This window comes from Protomyctophum parallelum (genome assembly GCF_964188405.1).
Source record: "Protomyctophum parallelum genome assembly, chromosome: 1".
In the NCBI taxonomy this organism is placed as follows: Eukaryota; Metazoa; Chordata; class Actinopteri; order Myctophiformes; family Myctophidae; genus Protomyctophum; species Protomyctophum parallelum.
In genome coordinates, this window is record NC_139697.1 from 86,579,732 (window position 1) to 86,603,069 (window position 23,338).

The window sequence follows — 23,338 nt, forward strand, 5'->3', positions numbered from 1 at the left end:
AAATCCGATGCATGATGCATGTATCACAAAATACTTTTAGATCATGGAGGCAGCAGGGGTTTGTGTACAAAATCTACAAATGTATACATTTGGGTGTCCTTGACATGAAAATGTTTGAGAACCACGATTTAAACAACATTAGGAAAGAAGCCCAAAATCTACTACACTTTAAGGTGACTAAGTTTAGAAACAAGCCCATTTACAAGCAGCTGTACAAGCTCAATGTCGCTTATAACAAGCAGACATGGCAACACTGGTCTGTTATGTAAATGCAGTTATGAAAAATTAAATATAGATTCGACACATGTGTACCGTCGTAGCACGATGACATGTCCACTTGTGTTTTCAACTAAATTCATATATAATTAGCGCATGTACTTATTCAATAAATGAGTGATTCCTTTGTGACGTGTATTCTTATTTGTTTCGGCAGATTCGACACAATGTGACTGCAGAGCGATGACAGGTGACCTTGAGCGCGTTGGTGGACACTCGAGTCGTGACGTGCATTGCATTTCACAGCAGGGAGGTCTAGATGGGATCTCAGATCATCTCACCAATGCATTTACACTACATTGTCGTTTTTTTGCTGGACAGGACATAAAAATATGAATGCAAATATTATTGGAACGATTGGGGCCGGGGGTCTAAAAGAACTACACGGCCCAGAAGTCCACGTGAGCACTGCACCAAACTCGCGCGCTCCACCTAGTGGCACCTTTTTGATTGGGCCGACCCGGGGAGAGTTTGACAGCAGCAGCAAGGCAACACACGCACAGCCGCAATATAGCCTAATACTGAACAGGTGAGATCATCAAACACTCGTTTTCTTGCTGTGTCTCTGCGCGAATATCCGCTCCGGTTGTCATTTGTGTCAATTGTCAATTGTGTGTATTTATTATGTAGCCTACTACAAACTAATAACCGTTTGTTTATTGAAACCATTCAGGTGGCACATAATCAGCTGTCAATTTTATTTTCATTATTTTTCAATTGAAGTCTCTTGACGGCAGCAGCGCGCCAACGCAGAAAATGAGTTTGGAAACACAACCGCTTGTTGCCTTAGTGAAGACAGCCACAGACAATTCTCTTTCAACTTCCTTTCCAATTAATGTTGTTGATTCATTCTTGAAGCGGTAAACTTCGATAGTGTGAAATGTGAACATGTTGTTAGCCTACCTCCCCACTGTTGTTGGGTGGCGTTTTCATTCACGACCAAACGGCTACTACAATATAGTCATTATCACCACATTGCTTTCTTCAAATTATTGTGTAGAAGAGCACATATCGACGTCACGTGGACAGCGGACACTTAACCCCTTATCCTACTAGTAGTGCAGAAAAACGCACACTGACCATCTATATACAGTAACACAGGGGTCTCAGCGTGGGGTCTTTGAAATTAAAAAATAATCACTTAACCAAGTGTCAGTGACGTGTTTGGAATGGGAACTGTCAAATAATTGTTGTTGCCCCTTCTGCTATGCTTGATTGATTGATAAATTGTGAGGGTTAAGAGTTCAGATGTCAGCAGCAGAGCACTAGTCATTTAAGTGCTTGTAGATAATTACATCCCTCGTTTCTTTCTCCTCATTGCTAACCCTCCAAGAAATGGAAATAACTATAAATATGTCTTTGGCTGATGTTCTAGGGCAGTGGTTCCCAAACGTTTTAGCTTGAGACTCAGAAGAGAAGTGTCCCTGGGACCCAAACTAGTGTAAATAGTGCACATCTTCAAGTCACAATTTTAAGTTTATTTTTATTTAAGGAATTTCATTTTCCATTTTTTCTGTTTATAAAAAGTACGTATTGACTGCATCCAGACAGTCGAGTCACGAAGATGCCAGATGCCGTGTGGGGCAAGAGTCTTTTCCGGGTTTTTACAGCTGGTGGATGGAAATGAAGCTCCGCACCCACGCGGCAACTTGCAGCGTCGGCCAGAAAACCGCAAAAGAGAAGAGAGGAAGAGACTCCTGCTCTAAGCGGCAACTGGCATCTTAGTGAATCTACTGTGTGGATGCACCCAGTGAGGATTAAAAGTCAGGGCAGAAAATTGAAGACGCCAATTGTGATTGGCCGGAATGTGATGATGTATGACGATAAGAGTGCCCCTCACTTAAGTGTTGTGGTTTGGAAGCACTCGTTTTCATTAGCACATTGTGCTGCTGTTAACTGCTTTATGTGCAAATTCGAAGCAGGTGGTACGCAGGTCCGTTGAGTGACTTCCGACGAGCGCTTCCAAACTACAACACTTAAAAACAATTAAGGGCCGATTCATACTCCTATTTTAGAGCCAAATAAAAGTCTGTTCGGCTCTGTAGAGCATACAATTTGACGTCATTTGAGGTTCGGGGGGGGCGGTACCGTCCTAAAGTCGGCTATTCGGTGCTACTGACATTTTCTGACGAGCCGAAATCATTTCGGTACTACAGCGCCGAAACAGTGGTAAAATAGGAGTATGAATCGGCCCTAACACAGCACGAATTTCTTAGCAGAAAGTAGCTCATAACAAAAACAAAGTAGCTCAAACACTTTGCAGATTAAAAGAGGATAATTCAAGCTTCCCTTACAGCTGCAACTTGGTGAGTTTAACATAGTTTAATACAAGCAGATTAGACTTTTCTGATTCGATGGATTGTCAATGGCTGATGTTGCAACTCTAGATTCAACCCGTGATTGTGGCATCACTCGTGCTCTAGAACTCTTTCTCCCAGTGTGTCCTCAGAAGGCCTAGAGCAGTGACTGTGCTTCCTTCTCGTCATAATCGCTGCTCCTCCTGTGTTGGTTGCTGTCCTCTGCTGAGCACTTAATTCAGGTGTGCTATTTTTAGCCCAGCCTTACAGTATGCGTTGAGCCGGCCCAAGTCCAGTTGCAGTTGTGCAAGTTGGGGATGATTCAATATGCCCGATGGTCTCCTTGACATGTCCTGCTCATCTGAGTCTGCACAATAAAGATGAATAGCATGCGCAGCATATGATGTGTCATTGTAAGGGAGGGGAATTCAAGGTGTCCTCAGTTCACTTTTCTAGGCCAGATCAGACTCTGACTGTATTGTTTGTTGCTGTGTGCATGCGGCCATTTGGAAACTTTTGAGTTTTACACAAACATGAATGTGCATAACGCCTGTCCTCCCTTGTGCTGCTTATAGCATATTTGAGTTGGGGGTGGGGTGAAGAACAAGCATTGGACTCACCTTCTCCAGCTGTGGTAAGCAGTGACATGTCCTTTAAGAAGACACTAATATGTGTAATCCTCCTTATAGGGGATCAGTTGCTCACTGCACTGCAGTCAAGCTCTGTAAACGTTCTCAGCTCTCAGTGCTCGGCTGAAATGCATCTGTTTGTGTTGGTCCCGGATATGAGGCAATTACAGGCAAATACATTTTAGATTGTTGAGTGCTGGCTTTCTTCCAACTTTTGTGATACTGTTTGGCTGTGCACCATACACTTCTGCTGCTTCTTTTGATTGTGAGTGTGGTTTCACTCTAAGCTGTAGAAGTGTAGATCGTAATGTGGACACTCATAGCCAAAATTGGAAGGTCTTAGTCAAAGCAAGGGCATATGGAACTGTAGTTAATGACTTGCTCTCAGCATTGGAGGTGCTGATGTTGTATTGATCCGTGGTGTAGGACTAAGTGGAATAATGAGGCCCAGTGGGTATTCCCCTGGTCAGTTATGAATGAATAGAAGGCTAATAGCCAGGGTAGAGAACTTTGTCCACTGGCCTCATTGGCTGATCAGTCTCACAATCCACCAGTCACTTTCACAGTATTACAACGTGTTGTTTTGTATCCAAGTAGATATTTGTAACCACTTAGGTAATAATTTACATTGAAAATAGCCGACCCACAAGCTCACAACGCATCACGATGTGATGCGCTGTTTCGCCTATAATGACGTGCCCGAAATAAGGAACAGGACACCTGCTAGTTGTTACCAAAGGAGTGTAACCTCGCTCACAGCTAATAGTCATTAGTCATAGATTTATAACTCTTATTGGACTGACTGTCCGAGGGGGACTATTTCTTTTCTCACACTTTTATTAACATCCATTCAGCAATTTACTGAATGTGAATGGCAGTTGTTTCACTGTTGCTTAAAACACTACTGCTTAAAGCATGCACGCACGCACAGTCGCACACACACACACACACACACACACACACACACACACACACACACACACACACACACACACACAGACATTAGGATATCAGAGCAGTCAGTGAGAGCTGAGCCCACCCATATGACCACTTAACACGGCAGCTGCGTCTTAAATGGTGTAAGTGATGCAGTGTAAGTGGTCAGATGAGTGGGCCCTCCAGCATTTTTGTTTTAATGATCAATTGTGTTTCGGCTTGGATCAATGGAACTAACGTAGTATACAAAATGAAAACTAATATTTCAAGGTATTCTTTCTGAAAGATGTTTTTATCTTAGTGTTTTGCCAATTATTTTGGGGCCCACTTGCAATATCCTCACAGCCCACAGGTTGGGAATCGCTGTAGTAAGATATTCCCTAAAAGCCTTGGCTGGGTCTGCATACTGCCAGAGAGTCATGTAATTTGCTGCAGTTGAGGAGCCTCTAATTGCATAGATAAGTGAAGCTAGACCAATTGAAGCACTGACTTCAAATCCAATCCATGTCCAATTATCTTGTTGTGGGTCGGTCTGTTCGGAGAGCAGTGCCACCTCTGTTTCCTGACAGAGGAAGAGACAGTAGGCGGTTACAATCTTAACATTAACATTAACATTAACATTTGGCATTTGGGTTTTCTTCTCCATTCATCCCATCATGATGGGTGTAATGTATCAAATCCCAGCGGAGCAAAATCCTGGCAATTGCACTGCACTATAGTATACTACACCGTATAAGTTCATTTTGCTGTGAAGGAAGGTAACACCAGGCCTCTTTTCCTCTCCACTGTTTTTACTTCAAGAAAGTCCAGGAAGTGGGCCTCATACTTGTGAAGAATCGTAGTCCTGACTCACTAACTGCAAGGAATGCTGCCATTTCTATAAATGGGTCTTCTGAGCCAGAGTCATTTAGTCGGAGCAACAGCAGAGATACGGTCTTGACACTTACACTCTCATGTCTGGTTCACTCGCTCCCTGCAACATAATCCAAAAACAATAATATTCTCCCTGTGTTGGGAGATGAATTCGAAGCAAAAGGTGTAATACATGAATAAAATACATTAAATCATTTTCATTTTTCCAGTTGGACTTTCATGTTTTTAGATGACAATGACATCCACATACAGTATGGTTGTCAGACATTTACTCACAGTTGCTGAAAGAACATTGACCCTCTCGACCCTGTTGTCATTTGTCTTTTTGCCTGTATGATATAGAAAAAACAACAGATAATGTCTATCAAATAGCTTTCATGCCACCGGTCTGTGTAGGCTATACTAAACCAGTAGGCTGCAGAGTAGAGGACAGTCCTATAGACAAAGCTTAATGCTCAATAGTGCGTGTTCTGGACTTGGACTGTGATATTGCAGGGTGGATTTTACACTGCTCAGTCAGAACATTCACAAGTGCATTTATTTTCTCCCATCGATAATATGGTAGCGTTTCTATCACTATGGAATCCTCCCACTCAGTGCACAAGGAGCACAGCAAGGGATGAGAAAGAGGCAGCAGGCATCTCTGAGATACAGCTTTGACCGGCTTGTTTATCAGAGGAGAACTTCGACATTTTCAGAACAGGAAGTGTGGGCCCTTGGGGAGCCCAGCTGCACTAAATATTCTGTACGTCGTGAAGGGCCAAAGCCATATCACCTCCACCACACTAAATCCAGCAGAGATCATGAGAGATAATGGTTCCGCTGTGTGGAGCTTGTGTGGCGATACCGGTAAAAGTACATTAGCAAGGCTTTCTCCCTATGGGTCCAGATGGTATGGTGATGGTGACTGCTAATATTTCAAGCCAAGAAGATTTTACAACGAGGCACACAATGGCCACTCTGCTTAGACAAGATAAAATGTTTTGACAGTGTGTGCAGAGGCTGTTATCACCGGTGTATTCTATTCAGCAGTAACACTGTACGCTTAGCTTACTATACTGTTTATAGTATGCTGACTCTGCAACGATATCAGTGTATTTCTGTGATGTTTTAACAACATTGCATTGCATGCATTTTGCATGCATTTTGTTTTTGCTTAAATGTAAGTCGCTTTGGATCAAGAGCGTCTGCTAAATTGTAAATTTTTGCAGCCGTGTGTTTTTTGCATATTTGCCTTACACTAGGATTCTGTAATTTGGGAGTGTTTACTCTTCCAATAGTACTTTTCTCATATCTGTACCTTATATATAGATATACTGTAGGCAACTGTACAGCAATCATACATTTCCAGTCCTCGCTCCTATCCACGTTATGGTGGTTGTAGATGCAGATTTGTATTCATGTTATTACGGTATAAGTACGTTTGTTTGTTTGTTTAAATAGGAAGAGATTGGTTGTTTTTTGAGTGTCGCTACTCGATAGCCCCTCCAAAGTCCGTCTTTTGAAATTACGTCATATTTTTTAGAGCACTTTAAACAAACATTACCAGGCACCCCTTACTTCACACGTGTGATTATGAATATAATTTAAAGAATGAGCAGCAATAGAATTGTCTTTGTCTAATAAAGATCTAAAAATGTCTGCATTGAATGAGCCCCTCAGTGTACCTCAAACCATTAGGCCGTCTGCTGGTGTGCTCCCACAAATCAAGAGTAGAGTAGTATGGTTTAATGAGCCTGGCTGCTTCCCAGGGTGAAAGACAAGACTGCATTTCTCATTTGCAGGACAAATCTCGGGATACCTCTGTGATACACAGAGGTATCCCTCTGTGTCACATGGGCTTAAACATTGATCTTTCAGCCAGATCTGACTCTGGAAATTGCAGACGCAGCACTTTTCTTTTTTAGCTTGTTCCGTTTTCCTCTCATCTATTTTTGATGCTTACAGATGCTGATTACTTTCAGGCTGTTCTTCCTCATTTTGATTCAGTGTGGTGCTCCACTGGACATTCTAGCCATACCAGTACTATGTATTTGAGTTCAAAAATGTTCTTACAGATGAGCAAAATACCTTTAATAGTACTAAAGACTATTAGATTGGATGGTCATTATTATTATTATTATTTATCAATTTTTTTGGGGGGACTTTTTGTGACTTTATCATGGATAGGACAGTAGGCTGACAGGAAATGGGGAGAGAGAGATGGGGAGCAACACGCAGCAAAGGCCGTTGGGATCGGGACTCGAACCTGCAACACGCTATCAGGCTAGACCTGGATGGTCATTATTACAGTATAATGCAAATTTAATCGAGGCTGTGCTCGCTCTATGCTATTCAAATACCTGTTGACTGCAAAGAAGCATCAGACTTCCTGCATCACTCTGTGGAAATCTAAGCGGCACTTAATGCTACAAGCGTACGGTACTGATGTATTGGCGATGGGGTGCGTCCGTCCATGTCCTGTTGAATGCATGGTTTCAGATCCCCCAGAGTAAAAGGGAACCCAGAGGGAGAGCAGAGACAGTCTCACAGCATGGAACACAGTCTGATCTAGATACTTCCTGTTTCACTTTAGTGGAGTTAATGGCTTCGCAAACATCACTTCCTTAAACCCAGGTGCTGCACAGATGCTTCAGAGCTGCCGACGTGGTTAGACTGACATATAAAATGTGTGCACGTGTACATATACTTGAGCACATAACACAATATTTTTACACTTAAAAGCTGACACGTAGCCCAAACTCAGTTTATGTTGTTCATTAGTTCCAATAAAGGCTGTGGTTTTCTTTTCTTGAAAGTGAAATGGAGGTTAAACACACAGTGAAAGAGCATACAACAGCAGCGGTCTGTCCTGGTCGCACTCACTGGATTGTAGCGCAGATGTGGCTCAGATGTTCAGGAACTGTTACTGGCAATTGGCAATGCAACATCAGCAGCTTAACACTATTTAAGTGAAACAGTGGTGATCACAGTTCCCTTCACAGGCCCTTGATACCGTATTTCTTTGTACATGTAAGATCACAGTTAATGTATTTATATGGGGATTCCCCTTGGACTATGGCTGGCTCTAACCTAAATCTAATTATTTATTTAGCTTTTTACCCCAACTTAATCGTTTCGCCAATTCCTCCCCACACACATTTGTGTGTTGTTGCTGCCGTTGTATCCTAGTACTGGTTCACTTGCAAGTTGGGTCATTTACCTCCACCGTGTGCATTTCAAATGTGGCATGGTTGATCCCGTTATCCTGCTGCTATTGCATTTCATTATGTTATTGTGTTCCATGTTGAATCTTTCTTTCTTTCTTTCTTTCTTTCTTTCTTTCTTTCTTTCTTAGGCTAGGCCTATGTTATTCAAGTCTGTATGACAAGGATATGGAAAAAGCAGTATGCTTAACCACACACAGTTGAGTCATCACCCTTGTGTGTTTCACATTTGTTTTTACATCCTGTGCAGTGGAGATATATTGTCCAAGTGTGGTGAGTCTGCTCAGTGTTTGTTCCTGTATGAGAGCGGGAGAGAGAGTAAGGAAAAGAGAGAGAGAGAGAGTAGACAGGATCTCTGTCCAGTACTCCAGAGACTCTAGTCTAGAGCAGGGGTTCTCAAAGTGGTCCTTTCAGGTTGTCCTCATGAAAATGAGTTAATATTAGCCATGATTCATGACTCTCGTATTCATACGAGAGTCATGACGAAACTTCACCCTGGTTTTTGCGAACGCTACATTTACAAAGAATTAAAATATATAAACATTCGCATTTCAAATATAAAGTACTCACAAAGTTTTGCCATTGGCTTTCAACTACGCGCCCCTATTGGTCGGGAGGAGGGTGGCACTCGGTGTGTTCGATATAGGTACGCTGACCTAGCCTGGTTAATAAACCAGACCGAATCAGCCGTTGGCAAAAAAAAATTGCCTACCGGCGGATTTCGGTCTGGAGAGGCTCAATTGTACGCCCATTTTCTACACACGAAAACGTGTGCGCCCAATAGGGACACGGTATGCAATATGGGCGGGCTTTGGTACAGTGACGTTCAATGCTTGAGACCTTTGACTGACAGTAGCTCTGACCAATTGCGTCAAAGAGAAAATGTTTCCCTGGAAATGAAATCCAAGCTGAGCCTCCCCAGACTAATATCCCGCGGATCCGTGCGATATTAGTCTGGTTTATTAACCAGGCTAACGCTGACCGCCCTGCCAATACAGACTAATAGGCGAGTGCGCTCCCGGTGTGCAACTGTGGATTTCCCAAACGGACCCCGTTTGAAAAACGTAGCCGGGGAGCTCGGACAAAAATGCTTTTTATTAAACAACGCGGGACACACTAATTCTAATCGCTGGCGCTGCTACTAACTAACACCCGTGGGACACTTTGTGTGTACTTTATATTTGAAATCTGAATGTTTGTATATACGGAAATCTTGTAAATGCAGCGAGCGCAAAAAACAGGGCAAAGTTTCTGCATGACTGTCATGATAATCATCATGGCAGTCATGTTCCAGGGCTAAGTTAATATATACTTAAGTATACACTAAGCGGGCCTAGTGTATACTTCAGCTATTAAAACTCACAATATATATATATATTTTTAACAATATATTTATTGCATTTCTTTTTTTGACAAACGGACAATACAACAAAACAATACATAATACAGACAATACAATTACTTAAAATGAAAAACAAACAAAAAACAAAACCAAAACATACAATACATACATATATAAATACAGTATAATAAAATAAGGGCACTTAGAATGGTAACAACAACAGAGTCCTTATGGCCACAAGACCAAACAGCTGCAGAGAATACAATTACACATTTTCAGTTTCCACCATTAAATAAGATAAATCATTAACCGTAATATATTGGATAAACCATCCCCATATCTTATCAAACATCTTCTGTTTATTCTTCAAAGTATAAGTGATTCTTTCCAGAGGAAGACACAATGATAACTCCCTAAACCACTGAGCAATACTGGGTTTGCCTATCTTTTTCCACGATAAGGCTATAGCCCTTTTGGCTTGTAGTAAACATAAATCTAGAAATCTTTGTTCGCTACTCTGAATCTTATGGCCAGGTGGGTAAAGACCTAATAGAAACAGTTTTGGGTCAAGCTCAATATCTATAGACAATGTCTTCTGAATCTCCCTCCTCACTTCTTCCCAGAATTCTTTCACTCTTGGACATGCCCACAGACAATGGAAAAGTGTACCTTTGTCTTTACCACATCTGATACAAGTATCTGGAATATCTGCACTAAATTTATTTAATTTCTCTGGAGTGATATAGACCATATAGCCAACAGTTTTAACCGAGTGTTACCCGTCTGGGATTGAGCATCCATACAGGCTGAGCTCCACTCTTCCAATACAAACTCACAATATATTATGAGCTTGTAGATCTGTGAAAACGTTTGAATAATTTTGCCACTAAATAATTAAAAATGGTGGTCCCCAGCTAAATACATGTATATTGATTTAGGGGTCTTTGGCATGAGAACTACTGGTCTACACGACTACAGTTCCAGTGTGGCGGCCAGGCCGTCCCGTCTCATATTTCTCTCAGAGGAGTGTGATATTGAGTGGCCGGCTCTTTGAGGCTGGCCACTCAATATGGGATATCCACACAAGCACTGGCAGGTGGCTCTACAGATCAACATCCCCTCACCCAGCCAGCCGCCAGACACTGATCTACGTTACATTACAATTTATGAACATGTTTGGCCTGCTCTTTCTCCCTCTGTACCCTCATAGCATCTAATTTTAGTCGTGCATCTGATGATAGGCGCAGAACATTTAGGCCATCAATTCCTGGAATCTTTCCCATACACGTCTATCACTACAAGTAACGATGCTGTATAGTTCCAACATGACCACTAACTGCTGGTGATTATTGTTGTTAATAGTCTCTTCATTGCACAATGTTTACTAATCAACACTATACCAGCAGGCGCACATTTGAGCTCTTAGCAGTGAAGAATTAAAAGAATGCTGTTGCATTTAGACGGATTTTGAATGGACTGAATAAATTTAAGCTTATTGTTGCCCGTGTCAGGGTTTCTTGACTGGTGCAGTCGAAAGTAGGCAGGCATGCGTAATCACATGCTGAATCTGTGCAGGCCAGGGTGTCAAACAGGATGTGGTGCTTAAAAAGTATTCAGAACCAGCCTTTTCTCAGCCTCGTTGCAGTGCCCTTTTGGAAAGCAGCTTTTGTGGTGGTGTAGGGGTGTGGTCTGCCCGAGTTTCCCCATTTACCACCCACCACAATCTGGGAGCTTGTTTCATCCCAGTCCCAGTGAAGCTGTGCTTCTTCTACCCACACACTCTACGGCCTTGGCATGCCGCTCAACGTGGGATCCAAATTCAAACGGCTCGGAAGCACATATAAAATGCAGGCCCCTCCACAAACGTTCCACCCTCACGGTATGAAGAAGTGTGTTTTCAGGGACAAAGACAGACTTTGTCAGTGTCAGTGTTGGCTAGCAAGCTGCAGTTTTGATTTCAACAGCCCACTGCACACTCCACTGAACAAGGAGTGCATGCATACTGTGGTGGCGTCACTGGCGTCCCAAGTCAGTCTTTATTTTGAAGATCTAAGCAGTTAATTGAAGGTATCAGTACTGACATGTGATGTACACACACATAATTTTGAAGGAGCAAGTTGTTCCTTCTGTACAGTGATGTGTTCTTTACTACGCATGCACTGTCCATAGCCCTGAATGCTACAATGGGGCAATTGTGAATAAACCACTGGAATGCATTTTCCAAGGCTTAACCACTATCCTAATGAGGAAATTCCCAACGCACAGCAAAATGCTACTTTCTATGTACTTAAACACTCATAAATTACGATAAGAAGTGATTATCCTTATTTGGGCCCACGGATAGCCAGTGGTCTCAACGTCACATGTGACAGAATCACTACTGTAACTACAGTTCTCTGCTTTGTGATCTTCACAAGGGAGAAAAGGTGAAGAAAAAAAATTGTGAGCAAGACGGAAAAACCTGCCCATGGCTAGACTCTGTCCTACTCTCCCTGTCTGAGAGCGTCAGAGAGAGAGAGAGAGAGAGAGAGAGAGAGAGAGAGAGAGAGCGCAGCGGCTGGCAGTCCTGCAGTACTTCCCTGTCCCGATTGCTGTGTGGAGGCAGACAGCTGCTGCTCCGGACACTTCTTTCTCCTCAACTGGTCTGACTGGAGCTCCACTCAGGATGGCTGCTTTTAGTCTAGTTCTGTAGTCCAGGTCACTTCAGGCACAGGCAGGGGGCAGGCTCTAAGACATCATCCACCCCCAACACACTACTACACTGTTGTTGTGAGTATTTATTTTACGCCCCACTCTCTAATTGCCAGAATTCTCAGATGATATCAGTGGGTTTTAAGATATTTCCGGAGGGACACTGGGAGACTTGGAGACTGGTTTTGCCGTATAATAAACAGCATGACACTGCTTGGTTTAGATGCCTGGAATTGGACAGTTTGACATAGGAAAGCTGAGTGAATAGTTTATCCGATGACCCAACAGGAACATTATACATCTGACGTTTTATTCTCTTAAAAGTAAGTGGTCTACGTCATGGTACCGTATAAGACTCAGACTGGAGCATATTTTTTAAAGGTATTTCCTGTTGTAGCTGACCAGTGGTTTCTGATTGGAGCGCCTATTTGAATTTTGAACCTGTGTAGTGTGTGCCCTGCCATGGGTTAAAAAGGACTGTAGATATAGAAACAGAGGATGTGATGAAGCAGTGATACTCAGCCCAGCATCCTGTATCCAGCCTCCTGCCAGGCTTGACCCTGGTGGATCGGAGCCACAGGCTGGGCAATATACTGTATCATTATTAGTTATTACATTGATTAGGGATAAGAGACTAGATATTGTTTGGGTTTTTGGATATTGTCAATTCCTGGTCCAGTCGTGCCTTATCTTATACTTTCAAAAATTGTCATCAGTCATCCGCTGTTTTTTGTGTGCACAACTAAGTACAAATCAGGCTTTATTATTTGACGCACGCACGTAGCTAGTAGAAGACATTAGAATCAACTGGGTTTTAGAAAATCACTCGATGTAACATGGCTTTGAGGGTTTGGTCTCTTGTGATCACTGCGAGAACAGAACTATATTAATAGTGGCTGCCTGTGATAAATAAAAATGTTGCCTATAAACATTTAATGTTATTTAGGCTTCTAGTAGAATTGTGTGCAGCAGAGGAAAGATTAACCTGTCATCCCATCATCTTTAACTTTCTGGAAGCAGTGATGGACCTTCTTTATGCTCAGAGAAGCTGTCACTGCAATGCTCCATTTGTTTCCTGATGATGGAAGACTGCAATACCTACCTCGTATGCTCCCCAACTGTAGGATATACAGTCCCATACAGTACATAATACATATGTGTCAGTATTTATGAGCTATGGGGCTTAAGTTGAGGTCAGGAGGGTGATTTGTTTTTGATGGGTTAGGGTTAGTAGTTTTGAGGAGTAGAAGAAGAGTGTCTTGTGTTCCTTTGTAATTCTTTTCTAGTAGTGCTGGTTGGGAGAGGGGCAGCTAATTCAGAGGTTTTGTTTCTAAGTTCGTCAGTATTTTGGATCTAGTGCAGGGTGCAGCATTACTATTCTTATTATGGGGGCTTATTTGGACAAAACCACATTTTTTAATATTGGGTGTGTTCTTTCTGGTTGTGCTCTTTGAAGAAAATGTAGGTAGGTAGTAGTAGTTGTAAACACATGCATCTTGTTAATTTTACATTTCCTTGGATGAGTGGTGTAGTTTCGTTTTTTGTCCAAAACTGCCGGTTGAAGGCATAATAATAATAATAGCTCAAATTTATATAGCGCTTTTCTAAATACCCAAAGCGCTTTACATAAGAAGACTAGGAACAGACTTTATTAGGAAAAAAACAAAGCAAAACATAGCAGATACAACTAGAAAAAGTGCCCTTCTGGGCACAGGTCTCCACCAGGATAGGAATGTAGGACATTGCAGCTAGCTTGGTTGGATAAAAGGGCAACAAAAGTAAAAAATTCCAGGCAAAGGTTTTTCCTTGGCCTCTAGGGAGTTGGCATACAAAGTTATCCACAGATCCGTGCAGTTAGAGGTAAAAACACTTTTCGGCCAGTTATAGCGCCACCTTGAGGCTGAGTTGAAATTGTTCATGTGGCATTTCGTCCTCGGCCTAGTGGGAATGTGGGTGCACAATTTCACGGAAATCACGCGATGTGTTCATGATTTGCAGCATTTTGTTTGAAACTGAGCACTCCTGTGAACTTTGGAAGCCAATCTTAACCAATCAGGATGGAGTCTGAGAAATCTGAAAGACCGGTTTGGTTGAATGGCTCTAGATAGACTGTGTACCAATTTGCGTGATGTTTGGACAAAATCTGTAGGTGTACTGTGCAAAAACTTGTTTTGCACAAAGCGGCCTCCTGGTGGCGCTATAACAGGCCGTTCTGGAAAGTTTGGGGCAGAGGTTCATCGTTGGCATCCAGGGAGTGTGTGTGCAAAATTTGGCATCGACCGGGTTAACGGTGGCCGAGATTAGCTGCTCACGGGGACACACACACACACACACATACACACGGACGGACGGACACACGGACGGACGGACGGAGTGCAAAACATACTCTCCCCCCAAGGGTACAAGGTTAAAAAGATAAAAGGATAAAGGAGGGAAGGGGGGGACATCCTAACCAGACCTCAGCTGGGGAAAGCTATCCTGAAGAGGTGGGTTTTGAGTGAGGTTTTGAATGAGAGGAGAGAGGGAGCAGCTCTGAGATGGTTGGGTTCATTCCAGAGTTTGGGGGCCGAAACGTAGAAGGCCCTGTCTCCCCAGGTGCGGTACTTGGCCTTGCGGACCTTCAGGAGGTTGGCATAGACGTTTTTTCCACAGGATGGCAAAATTTGGTAAACACTGTTAACACATCAGTGTATCACTGTGATAATTGTGCAAAACTGTTGGATATTGTTTTGAGCTGACACAAATGGATGATAAATGTATGGGTAATGCCATTCATTTTAGGGAGCTTGAGTTTGTGAGACTCTGAAGACTAATAGTGGGCCTGCTCTTGACTTGTTCTGACTGCATCTGTATTTACATCTAATTTGTGTCGGTGAAACTGCTTCAGGGTTTGCACACAAACAATCATGTCATGTTTGAGAGACTGTCTCATCGAGGCCTTAACTGATAAGTATGTCGGTTGATCTAAAGTCCTTCCTCTTTCTTATCTACTCCCAGCAGCGAAAGACCAGAAATTATGTGAGCGGTTACTCATTTACTATACTGGTCATATTCACATCCCTGCTTCAGAAGAAAAAAAGCAATGTAATTAAGGCACAGCACAACCCAATAGTTAGGGTTGCGGTGGCTACAAATTATATTCAGCTTTCTAATTTGCTAACTTTCCTAGCAAATTCCATATTTAGGTTATGCAGACTGAGCCTTTCTACCGGGACCCAGAGTTAATCCGACACGTTGTTTGTTTTGTTAAAACTCTGTGAGATGCAGCTGTGTAAAAACAAGACGTGTAAATGTCACCTTTCCACAGTGAGATGTCAGATTGACTCTAATGCCAGTGGTGTGTCTCTTCTCTCCCATTGGCAGGCTCAAGTTGAAAATGCAGTCAGCCTTCTGTCTCTCAAAAGACATTTGGGTTTCTAATTAGGCCGCTTGGCTGGCAGTAAGTGGGACAGCGTCCTGACTACAGAGAAACTGCTCCTATAGTACTGTATCACTGCAGAGGAACGAAGAGTTCCTGTTTAAAGATCCGTTGCAGTGGTACAAAGATTCTGAAAACAAAGTAGGTTAGGGACGCTGTACTCTGAACTTCTTCTCACATCATGTCATAAATTGTTGTGCAAATGTGTAGAACATATTCACAGAACATTTAGTTCCTCAATTAACTCCCACATCACAGAAGGATATATCCTCAAGAGTACAATCCTTCCTCATCACGCCTACACAAAGTTCACCATTGCTGGAGAAAATGTCAATTGTGTGCCTTGATAGGTGGTGCAGTGCCAGTGAGTATGTCAAATGCTATTGGAACCAAAGTTTATTTGTCTGGGCAAGTCAAAGATTTGAGAGAAGCAATGATAATCACAAGATGTTGACCCTCGCTCACACGACATTGCCATGAAAGGGGCTTGGTGTCATACAGAGGTGCTATACAAACAGTAAATAGAGACAGAAACAGCACATACAGTGTGTTCCAAATCAGTCTGTAAGGACCTGCAAGCTTTCTCTATAATTATACTCCTCTACTAGTGTGAAGCCTTATCAGGCACCACAAACCCTCCATTGGGAATATGTGGCTGACCTGGATCTACTTCAGGCTCAGAGTTGCTTGATTTACGGTTGAGAACTATGCACAAAAACAAATTTCACTTTTTACTTTTAAAACTGTATTGTGACAATAAAGTTGTCCCATAGCTGTAGTTCGTTACATTGTCTCTTATCTCATGGTTTTATACTACATTTAATCATTCTGTGAATAGTTCTCAGTAACCTTTGTATGAACTAGAACTGGGATGGAGCCACGGAATGGTGATGCAGGAATCCCACAAATGTAAAGAATCTCAAACCAATAATTGCAACATAGCCATACAGTATATATTGCAATCGAAGGAAGCAGAATGAAATCTTGCCAAGCTCAGCCCTGCAGCAAGATGACCCTTTTTACTCCCAAAGGAGAAGACAGACGGATAGGGACTCCCTATTAGCTCACGAAGCCCTCAAAAGCGAAGGATCGGGTTACCCCATCATGCATCATTTCCAAGTTCGTCCCCTAAAATCAATGAGATAATATCCTGGGAGCTGCATAGCTCATTTACCACTGTAATAATGGCTCTCCTTAAGTGCCCTTCCTTTTTAGCTACTCACTGCCTACGGACCTATGGTAGTTGGCAAAGCAGATCACCGTACATCGCTTAGTAAAATGTATGGCTCCCTGTGGCCATATGCTGTAGCGTTCAAATTTGTATCAAAACTGAACAATAGCATTATTGTATACTTTTATGTTCAAACTACCGCAAGGAGCTCAAAAGTGTAGTTGCACAGCAGTTTGGTGAGCGTGCTTGCGGATGTGAGGAGGTTGTGGAAACAAGTAGTTTGAAGTTAAATCTGTTGGGCATTCTTTTCTTCACTCCTCCCTCCAACAGGAAGTGGCCTAATCTTCTCTGTGCCCCACTGTTGGCTTACTTATTTTGAAGTAAACCATTGGTGCTATTAATACCAAACCGTGTCACCATCTGCACATAATGAGCTTTTTATTTGTCAGCCAAAGCTATTGATCCACAATTGTGCCGGCACCCAGCCGTGATGCTCCAATAATGAACCTATAGTTGTACTTCTGAGTATTGATTTTACCATGTGTGATAACCATACCTTTCCACATCACTCCCTGCTGTGGTTTTCCGCAGGTGCAGGTAAACGGTCATGTTGAAAGCGGGCACCACCAAGGTGGGCCTGCCCAAGCCAGGACACCAGGAGCGGGCAAAGCCGGCCAGCTTCGTCCCCTCTTCCACAGCCATGAAGACCTCCAGATCATCCAGCACACTGGCCTCAGATCTTCGCCTCAGTAAGGTAAGATTATCACTACACATACTAGCGCACGACCACATACTAGCGCACTCTACATGATTTCGGTAACCAGTTTAATAACGTCAACTTATTTTGACAGAAAAAAAGAGATACTGTATATACATTTTATGACGTGCTATAAATAAATATGCCATGCGAAAATTAAAATGTCGGCGGCGCAAGGTCTTTATCTTGGTGCGCTATTACATGCTTGGCATGCTTGGTTGCGTGTTAATTGTCAGATACGATGATGGCAAGTCGCATACTTATTTCATTGTAGAAATCAAAACCGGGTGTTTACCCATAGGCCTAAGGTGTACAGTACAATAATGGTACATCCTCCTGTCTTGTTATAGCTGAAGAGAGCCAGCAGTGATGATGCGTTGACCAAGCCCTCCCTGGGCACAGCAGCCAGCTCACGCATGAAAAAGACGGTCACCATGAGTGCCATCTCAGACCTGGCAGAGGCACGTCCTCGTAGCCTCACTGGTAAGAGACCCATTACATTGCAGCTCATGTTGACATGCTTCACACTATGTTACATCCACTGTATAAAGGCTTTGATTTCATGAGTCATGCCAATTCATTCCTCCCCACACACATCTCTGTGTTGCCATTGCTGTTGTATCCTACTGACTGACTCACCTGCCAGTGAGGAGCCGAGTCCCACCCAACACACCTTGCTGACAGGTGCCACCCCAGCCCATAGGAATATGTGCACCCTCCCCACCCGGCTCTCCCCAAACATGGGCCAATTGTGTTCGCATAGATGCCTGACAAAGCCAGATGCACCACGGTGGATTCTAACCCACAACCTCTGTGGTGGTGCATGGGCAGGGACTTTACCACTGCACCACCCGAGCCAAAATAGGTAGGCTAATGATGCTGAATACCTGCCTAGTGCCAACAGTGCCTAGTCAGTTCCAGCCAGATGCATTTCAGTGAATTTCATCTGCTAGCCATTATCTTCTTTTACAACACTCTTGAGAAGTAGCAGCACACACACTGTTATATGTGGACCTTGAAACGTGATTTTGATATTCCATACTGTATGTCTATAACTGGCTTCAGAGATTAGTGGGTGGGGCCTAATTCGTACAAAAACACTATCTTGAATGCAACATCCAATCAACCCCAAATTGGTATCGCCTGTTTGAGGGGCCTCTGCACCTCCAAAAGCGCTTTTTGTTCTGCCCATAGGGGGCATCTCACATCGGACATAGCCCTGGATAGAACCCCTGGTGAAGACCTGTGCTCTGAGGAGCAGCCTTTTCTAGTTACATTTCTGAAAGAGGTGAAAGAGTAGAGCAAGATTTGTGTTAATGTCCTCTCTCCATCTTGCTGTGTAAAAATAAGTGCAGCTACCTGCAGGTGGCCACTAGAGGGCCCCAGCTGATCACCACAATCCTATACCTCACTGGAGCACACTCTAGTCTAGATTAAGACTGTGTTCTGTTCCCGCCTTGTCTCTTTTCCTGTTTGGCTGGCTTGGTGTGATGCAGGTGGTTGTCTGTGGTCAGGTCCAGAGCTAACTGAATGGACACATTCATGGTGTGATGCAGGTGGTTGTCTGTGGTCAGGTCCAGAGCTAACTGAATGGACACATTCATGGTGTGATGCAGGTGGTTGTCTGTGGTCTGGTCCAGAGCTAACAGAATGGACACATTCATGGTGTGATGCAGGTGGTTGTCTGTGGTCTGGTCCAGAGCTAACAGAATGGACACATTCATGGTGTGATGCAGGTGGTTGTCTGTGGTCTGGTCCAGAGCTAACAGAATGGACACATTCATGGTGTGATGCAGGTGGTTGTCTGTGGTCTGGTCCAGAGCTAACAGAATGGACACATTCATGGCCTGCCGCTCTGGCACTTGTCTATTGAACTGCCTGAACAGCAGTCCAACTGTTTTGGGAATTGCATGGAAAATATGATGTATTTCTGATATAGAAAAAGGAAAATAATGATCCTCAATGGTTTTATCTGACATCTGCATTTTTTTCCACTTGCTCCAATGCAATGTGGTTACGTTACCTGTACGGGTGTGTCAGGTTGGCCACAACGCCATCAATACTTAGTCTGACATTGTAAAGGCATCCAGGTTTTTTACAGCCCTGGTATCATGGCAAATACCAGATGTAGGGTGTAACTAACCATAATAGACAATGTCACAGTGATGATGGTAGGAACTGACAGACCGCACGCCGGATTTATACTTGCTTGAACATGGCAGATCTACAAGCTCACAACGCATCACCACACGTTGTTGTGAGGTTGTAAAACAGCTATTTTCAGTGCGCAACACCACACTCAACAAAGATATCAAGCCCTTTAGCAACCCATGGGAAATGTTTTACACTGTACAGTCCCTTTACTCCACTAAAGGCAGGGCAGGCATTTGCAATCTAACAGCACATGTTAATTACTGGTGGTGATTACATTACACAGTTTCAGGCATTTTAATTAATCACTGTATTAAGTATTGAAAATGCATAAGGTGATGCTGTATTATGACAGCCATTGTTGTATTTTAATTACACTATCTTTTGTGTTTTAGTGTTGCCTTTTGCAAGCACATGGCATGCCACTACGTAACACTCGATAAAAGGAGCTATTCCAACAGATGCAGTATTAAAGCCAAATTAACACTAAAGGTCCTTTCCTTGCAGACGGGATGCGTTTTTTTGGAAAAACGCTGCTAAAAATCTGAAAAACGCAGCAGTGTGCAGGGACCTTAACCGCATTGTTTCGTGTCAAACAGACATTGTAATTGTTGTATTCTAGGTTTTCATTCTCTTGTAATTGTCTTGTTTTCAGCATAATGGTACTGTTGTCGTGCTTGCTTACAGGAGCCCATACACACAGTGTTTGGCTGTTGTGTTATTGGTGATATTACTTCTTCAAAGGGCTGTTGTGTTGAAGCGAGACTAATTGATTCCTAGCAAACGAAGGGATTCCCATAGGACATAGAGACACTCAGAACCCAGGTCCAAGCATGTCCCTCTCAAGCCTTTTCACATGCATTTAGAGCATGATATGCTCTCATTGGATTTGAGTCCCTAATAAGCAACCTTTGGGTTTTTCCACACACGTGACAGATCCCTTCTTTTGTGTCATGCACGTTATATTAATTAACATGCTTGCTTAAAACTGGCTTTGGCCTAGATTTGTTATCGTCAATTGGTTGCCATTGGTTTATGGACATAATTACCTTATTCTCTCTTTGATAACTAGCTTTTTGTTTTTATTAACAGCAAGCCGTGAAGACAAACTTATGTTATGAGAGTGTGAGGCTGTGAGCTCCTCCGACCCCCTCCTCCCAGGCAGAGATCTAGTATGCAAAACAAGCTGATGTAGAGATAGTTTTGCATTCTGGCAATTTCTAGTTTGCATCCGTCCAACATCTAAAGCAGTGTTTAAAATTACCCCTGCAGAATCATTAAGTGTAGGCTCGTTTCCCCTTCTCTCTAAAACCTCTTCCTTTGATTCCTTTTCATTTTTCTCCAAAAAGATTATTCTCTGCTCTATCAAGACCTTACTCGATTCACTTAGGCCCCATTTACACTGGCAACCAAATCCAGCCTGAATCTGAGCTCTGGGCCACATCCAGACTGGAATCTGATTTGTTTAAATGAGTCATGTGACATGTTGGACTCATTTAAACCAATCGGATTTCAATCTCGATGTGGCACAGATCTGATTTAGGCTAGATTTGTCTGCCAGTGTATTAGGTTAGCTTCTCTATCCATTGCTTCCCATATTTGAGCTAAATGTTCTAACCCTGTTACAGCACATGCAAAAAAAAACTAGTGTTCCCAGCGGGCTAACTGTACTGAAAGGCTTCCACGCTAAAGGCTCCACACTAGCACACATCATGTCATATGAAGACAGACAACTAATGCCATTATGGACAAGAAGAAGTCAAACAGGTCCACCAATCAGGCTAATCAGCCACTGTTAAATCAGATTAGACATGCGATGGGGAAAGTGTGCTAGTCAATCACGCATGCAAGGGATTGAGAACCACAACATAGCCTTCTGCTCATAGCACTACTGTAAGTCACTAAGTACAGGGCACTTGGTTTTGTTTAGAGGAATAGAGGATTGCCTGTTTTTTAATCGGCATAGTGCCCTGTGATATTTGAATCCTATGATGTTGTCCTGCGATAATCTGTGGAAAATGCTGTACTGTATGTGCACACGTGCGGGAAGAACAAAATGGATAAAAAAATCGAGATTAAGCCAGTATCGATAATGCGATCAATGGCTATTTAGATGTAGTCTGTGAAAGTGATCATGTCACTTACTGTAGGAAGCACTGTCAGTGTTGCGCTCATATCTGTCTGATGGAACTCAGCCTGGCATGGGGGGTCAGCCAGACTCTGAGCACTGTCAGTGCTCATATCTGTCTGATGGAACTCAGCCTGGCATCCGGAAGCAGCCAGACTCTGAGGCACACATGGCAGACTTCAGCAGTGATATATGATGATCACACTCTTCAAAAAGAGCATGAACTGTCAAAAGAGCTGTGTCCTTTGGGTTGCACTAGGCTTGAATTCAGCACTTGAATTATGCCAGAATACTTTAAAATGAGAAAATAAAAAGTATTTCACACGTGTAGAAGTGCCTGCCATGTATGATAATGATAATTAATTGTATATAGCACGTTTAAAAACAAAATTCCAGTGCTGCACAGGGCAAGGTTAAAAACAGCATATAACACAGCAGAATCAAAAAACAGTTTGGTTACGACCTTGGACTGTGAACATGCTTTGTTATCTAGTGCTTGGTGTCGGAGAGACCGGCCAGAAGGCGTGACATATTTCCTGAACCAGGTTTTAGTGGTTTGAGCAGCCATTCTACGGGCGCTCGGGGAGAATTTCGAAGTCAACAGTCTTGCAGAGACATACATCGATTTGACACATTGCTGACCTGGCCTGGATTTATGATTAATAAACCATAAAAAGCATAGATTTTGGGAAAACATTTTTATTCTGTTATACATCCACATTATGTTGCCTCAAACAGTCTAATACCATCAATACCAACCAGTAAGACGCCTTGAGGGCGTGTGCATGGCGCACGCATCCGCCTGGGTGATGGCAGACTGCTGGGCGAGTGCTGGCGCTTTGGCATGGGGGATCAGATCAACATATGGAATGTAAGAACAGGTCAGCTCCATATATAGAGATATAAGGGTGGCGGCAGGGGCAGTGTCTTGAGTATACAGGGTTTGATGAGGTCTGGCCATATATGGAACGTGTCTTGAGTGTACAGGGTTTGATGCGGTCAGATCAACATGAAATGTCAGAACAGGTCAGCTCCATATATGGAGATCTAAGGGTGGCAGCGGTGGCAGTGTCTTGAGTGTACAGGGTTTGATGAGGGCCCAGGTAGGGCTGGGCCTTAATTTTCGGGCCTGTTGAGAACTCTAGTTTTCGCTGGCTGTGGCGTGACCATATACTGTATTGAGGCGTGGGGCATGAGGGTGTGACCATATATGGAGGTGTGATGTCACGAGGCGTGACCATATTTGGAGGCGTGATGTCACGAGGCGTGACCATATATGGAGGCGTGATGTCACGAGCCGTGACCGACAAGAAATGCAGGTTTTCATAGTAAACTGCGATCTGCGGTCGCAATAATGCAGGCCCACTTTGGTAGACCTGTACTCAACATTGCACCATAGAGTATTCACCTGCAGTTGGTCTAAGCTAACAAAATAAATGGTATCCTTTAAGTTTAAAATGTAG

General features: G+C 43.1%; 1 protein-coding gene across 8 annotated transcripts in view; it reads left to right on the top strand.

Annotated features, from left to right (window-relative positions):
• The first annotated feature begins 741 nt into the window (after positions 1 to 741).
• Positions 742 to 23,338, top strand: part of specc1 (sperm antigen with calponin homology and coiled-coil domains 1) — a 113,146-nt gene continuing 90,549 nt past the window's right edge. For 6 of the 8 annotated variants that reach the window (XM_083786737.1, XM_083786735.1, XM_083786738.1 and 3 more), the window contains exons 1-3: positions 12,175 to 12,328; positions 17,431 to 17,593; positions 17,947 to 18,079. In XM_083786737.1, coding sequence (XP_083642863.1) covers positions 17,447 to 17,593; positions 17,947 to 18,079 — 280 coding nt within the window. In that variant the 5' untranslated portion in view covers positions 12,175 to 12,328; positions 17,431 to 17,446. Of the gene's footprint in view, positions 806 to 5,100; positions 5,177 to 12,174; positions 12,329 to 17,430; positions 17,594 to 17,946; positions 18,080 to 23,338 lie in introns of those variants that run through there. The other 2 variants (XM_083786739.1, XM_083786740.1) reach the window with 2 other exon arrangements.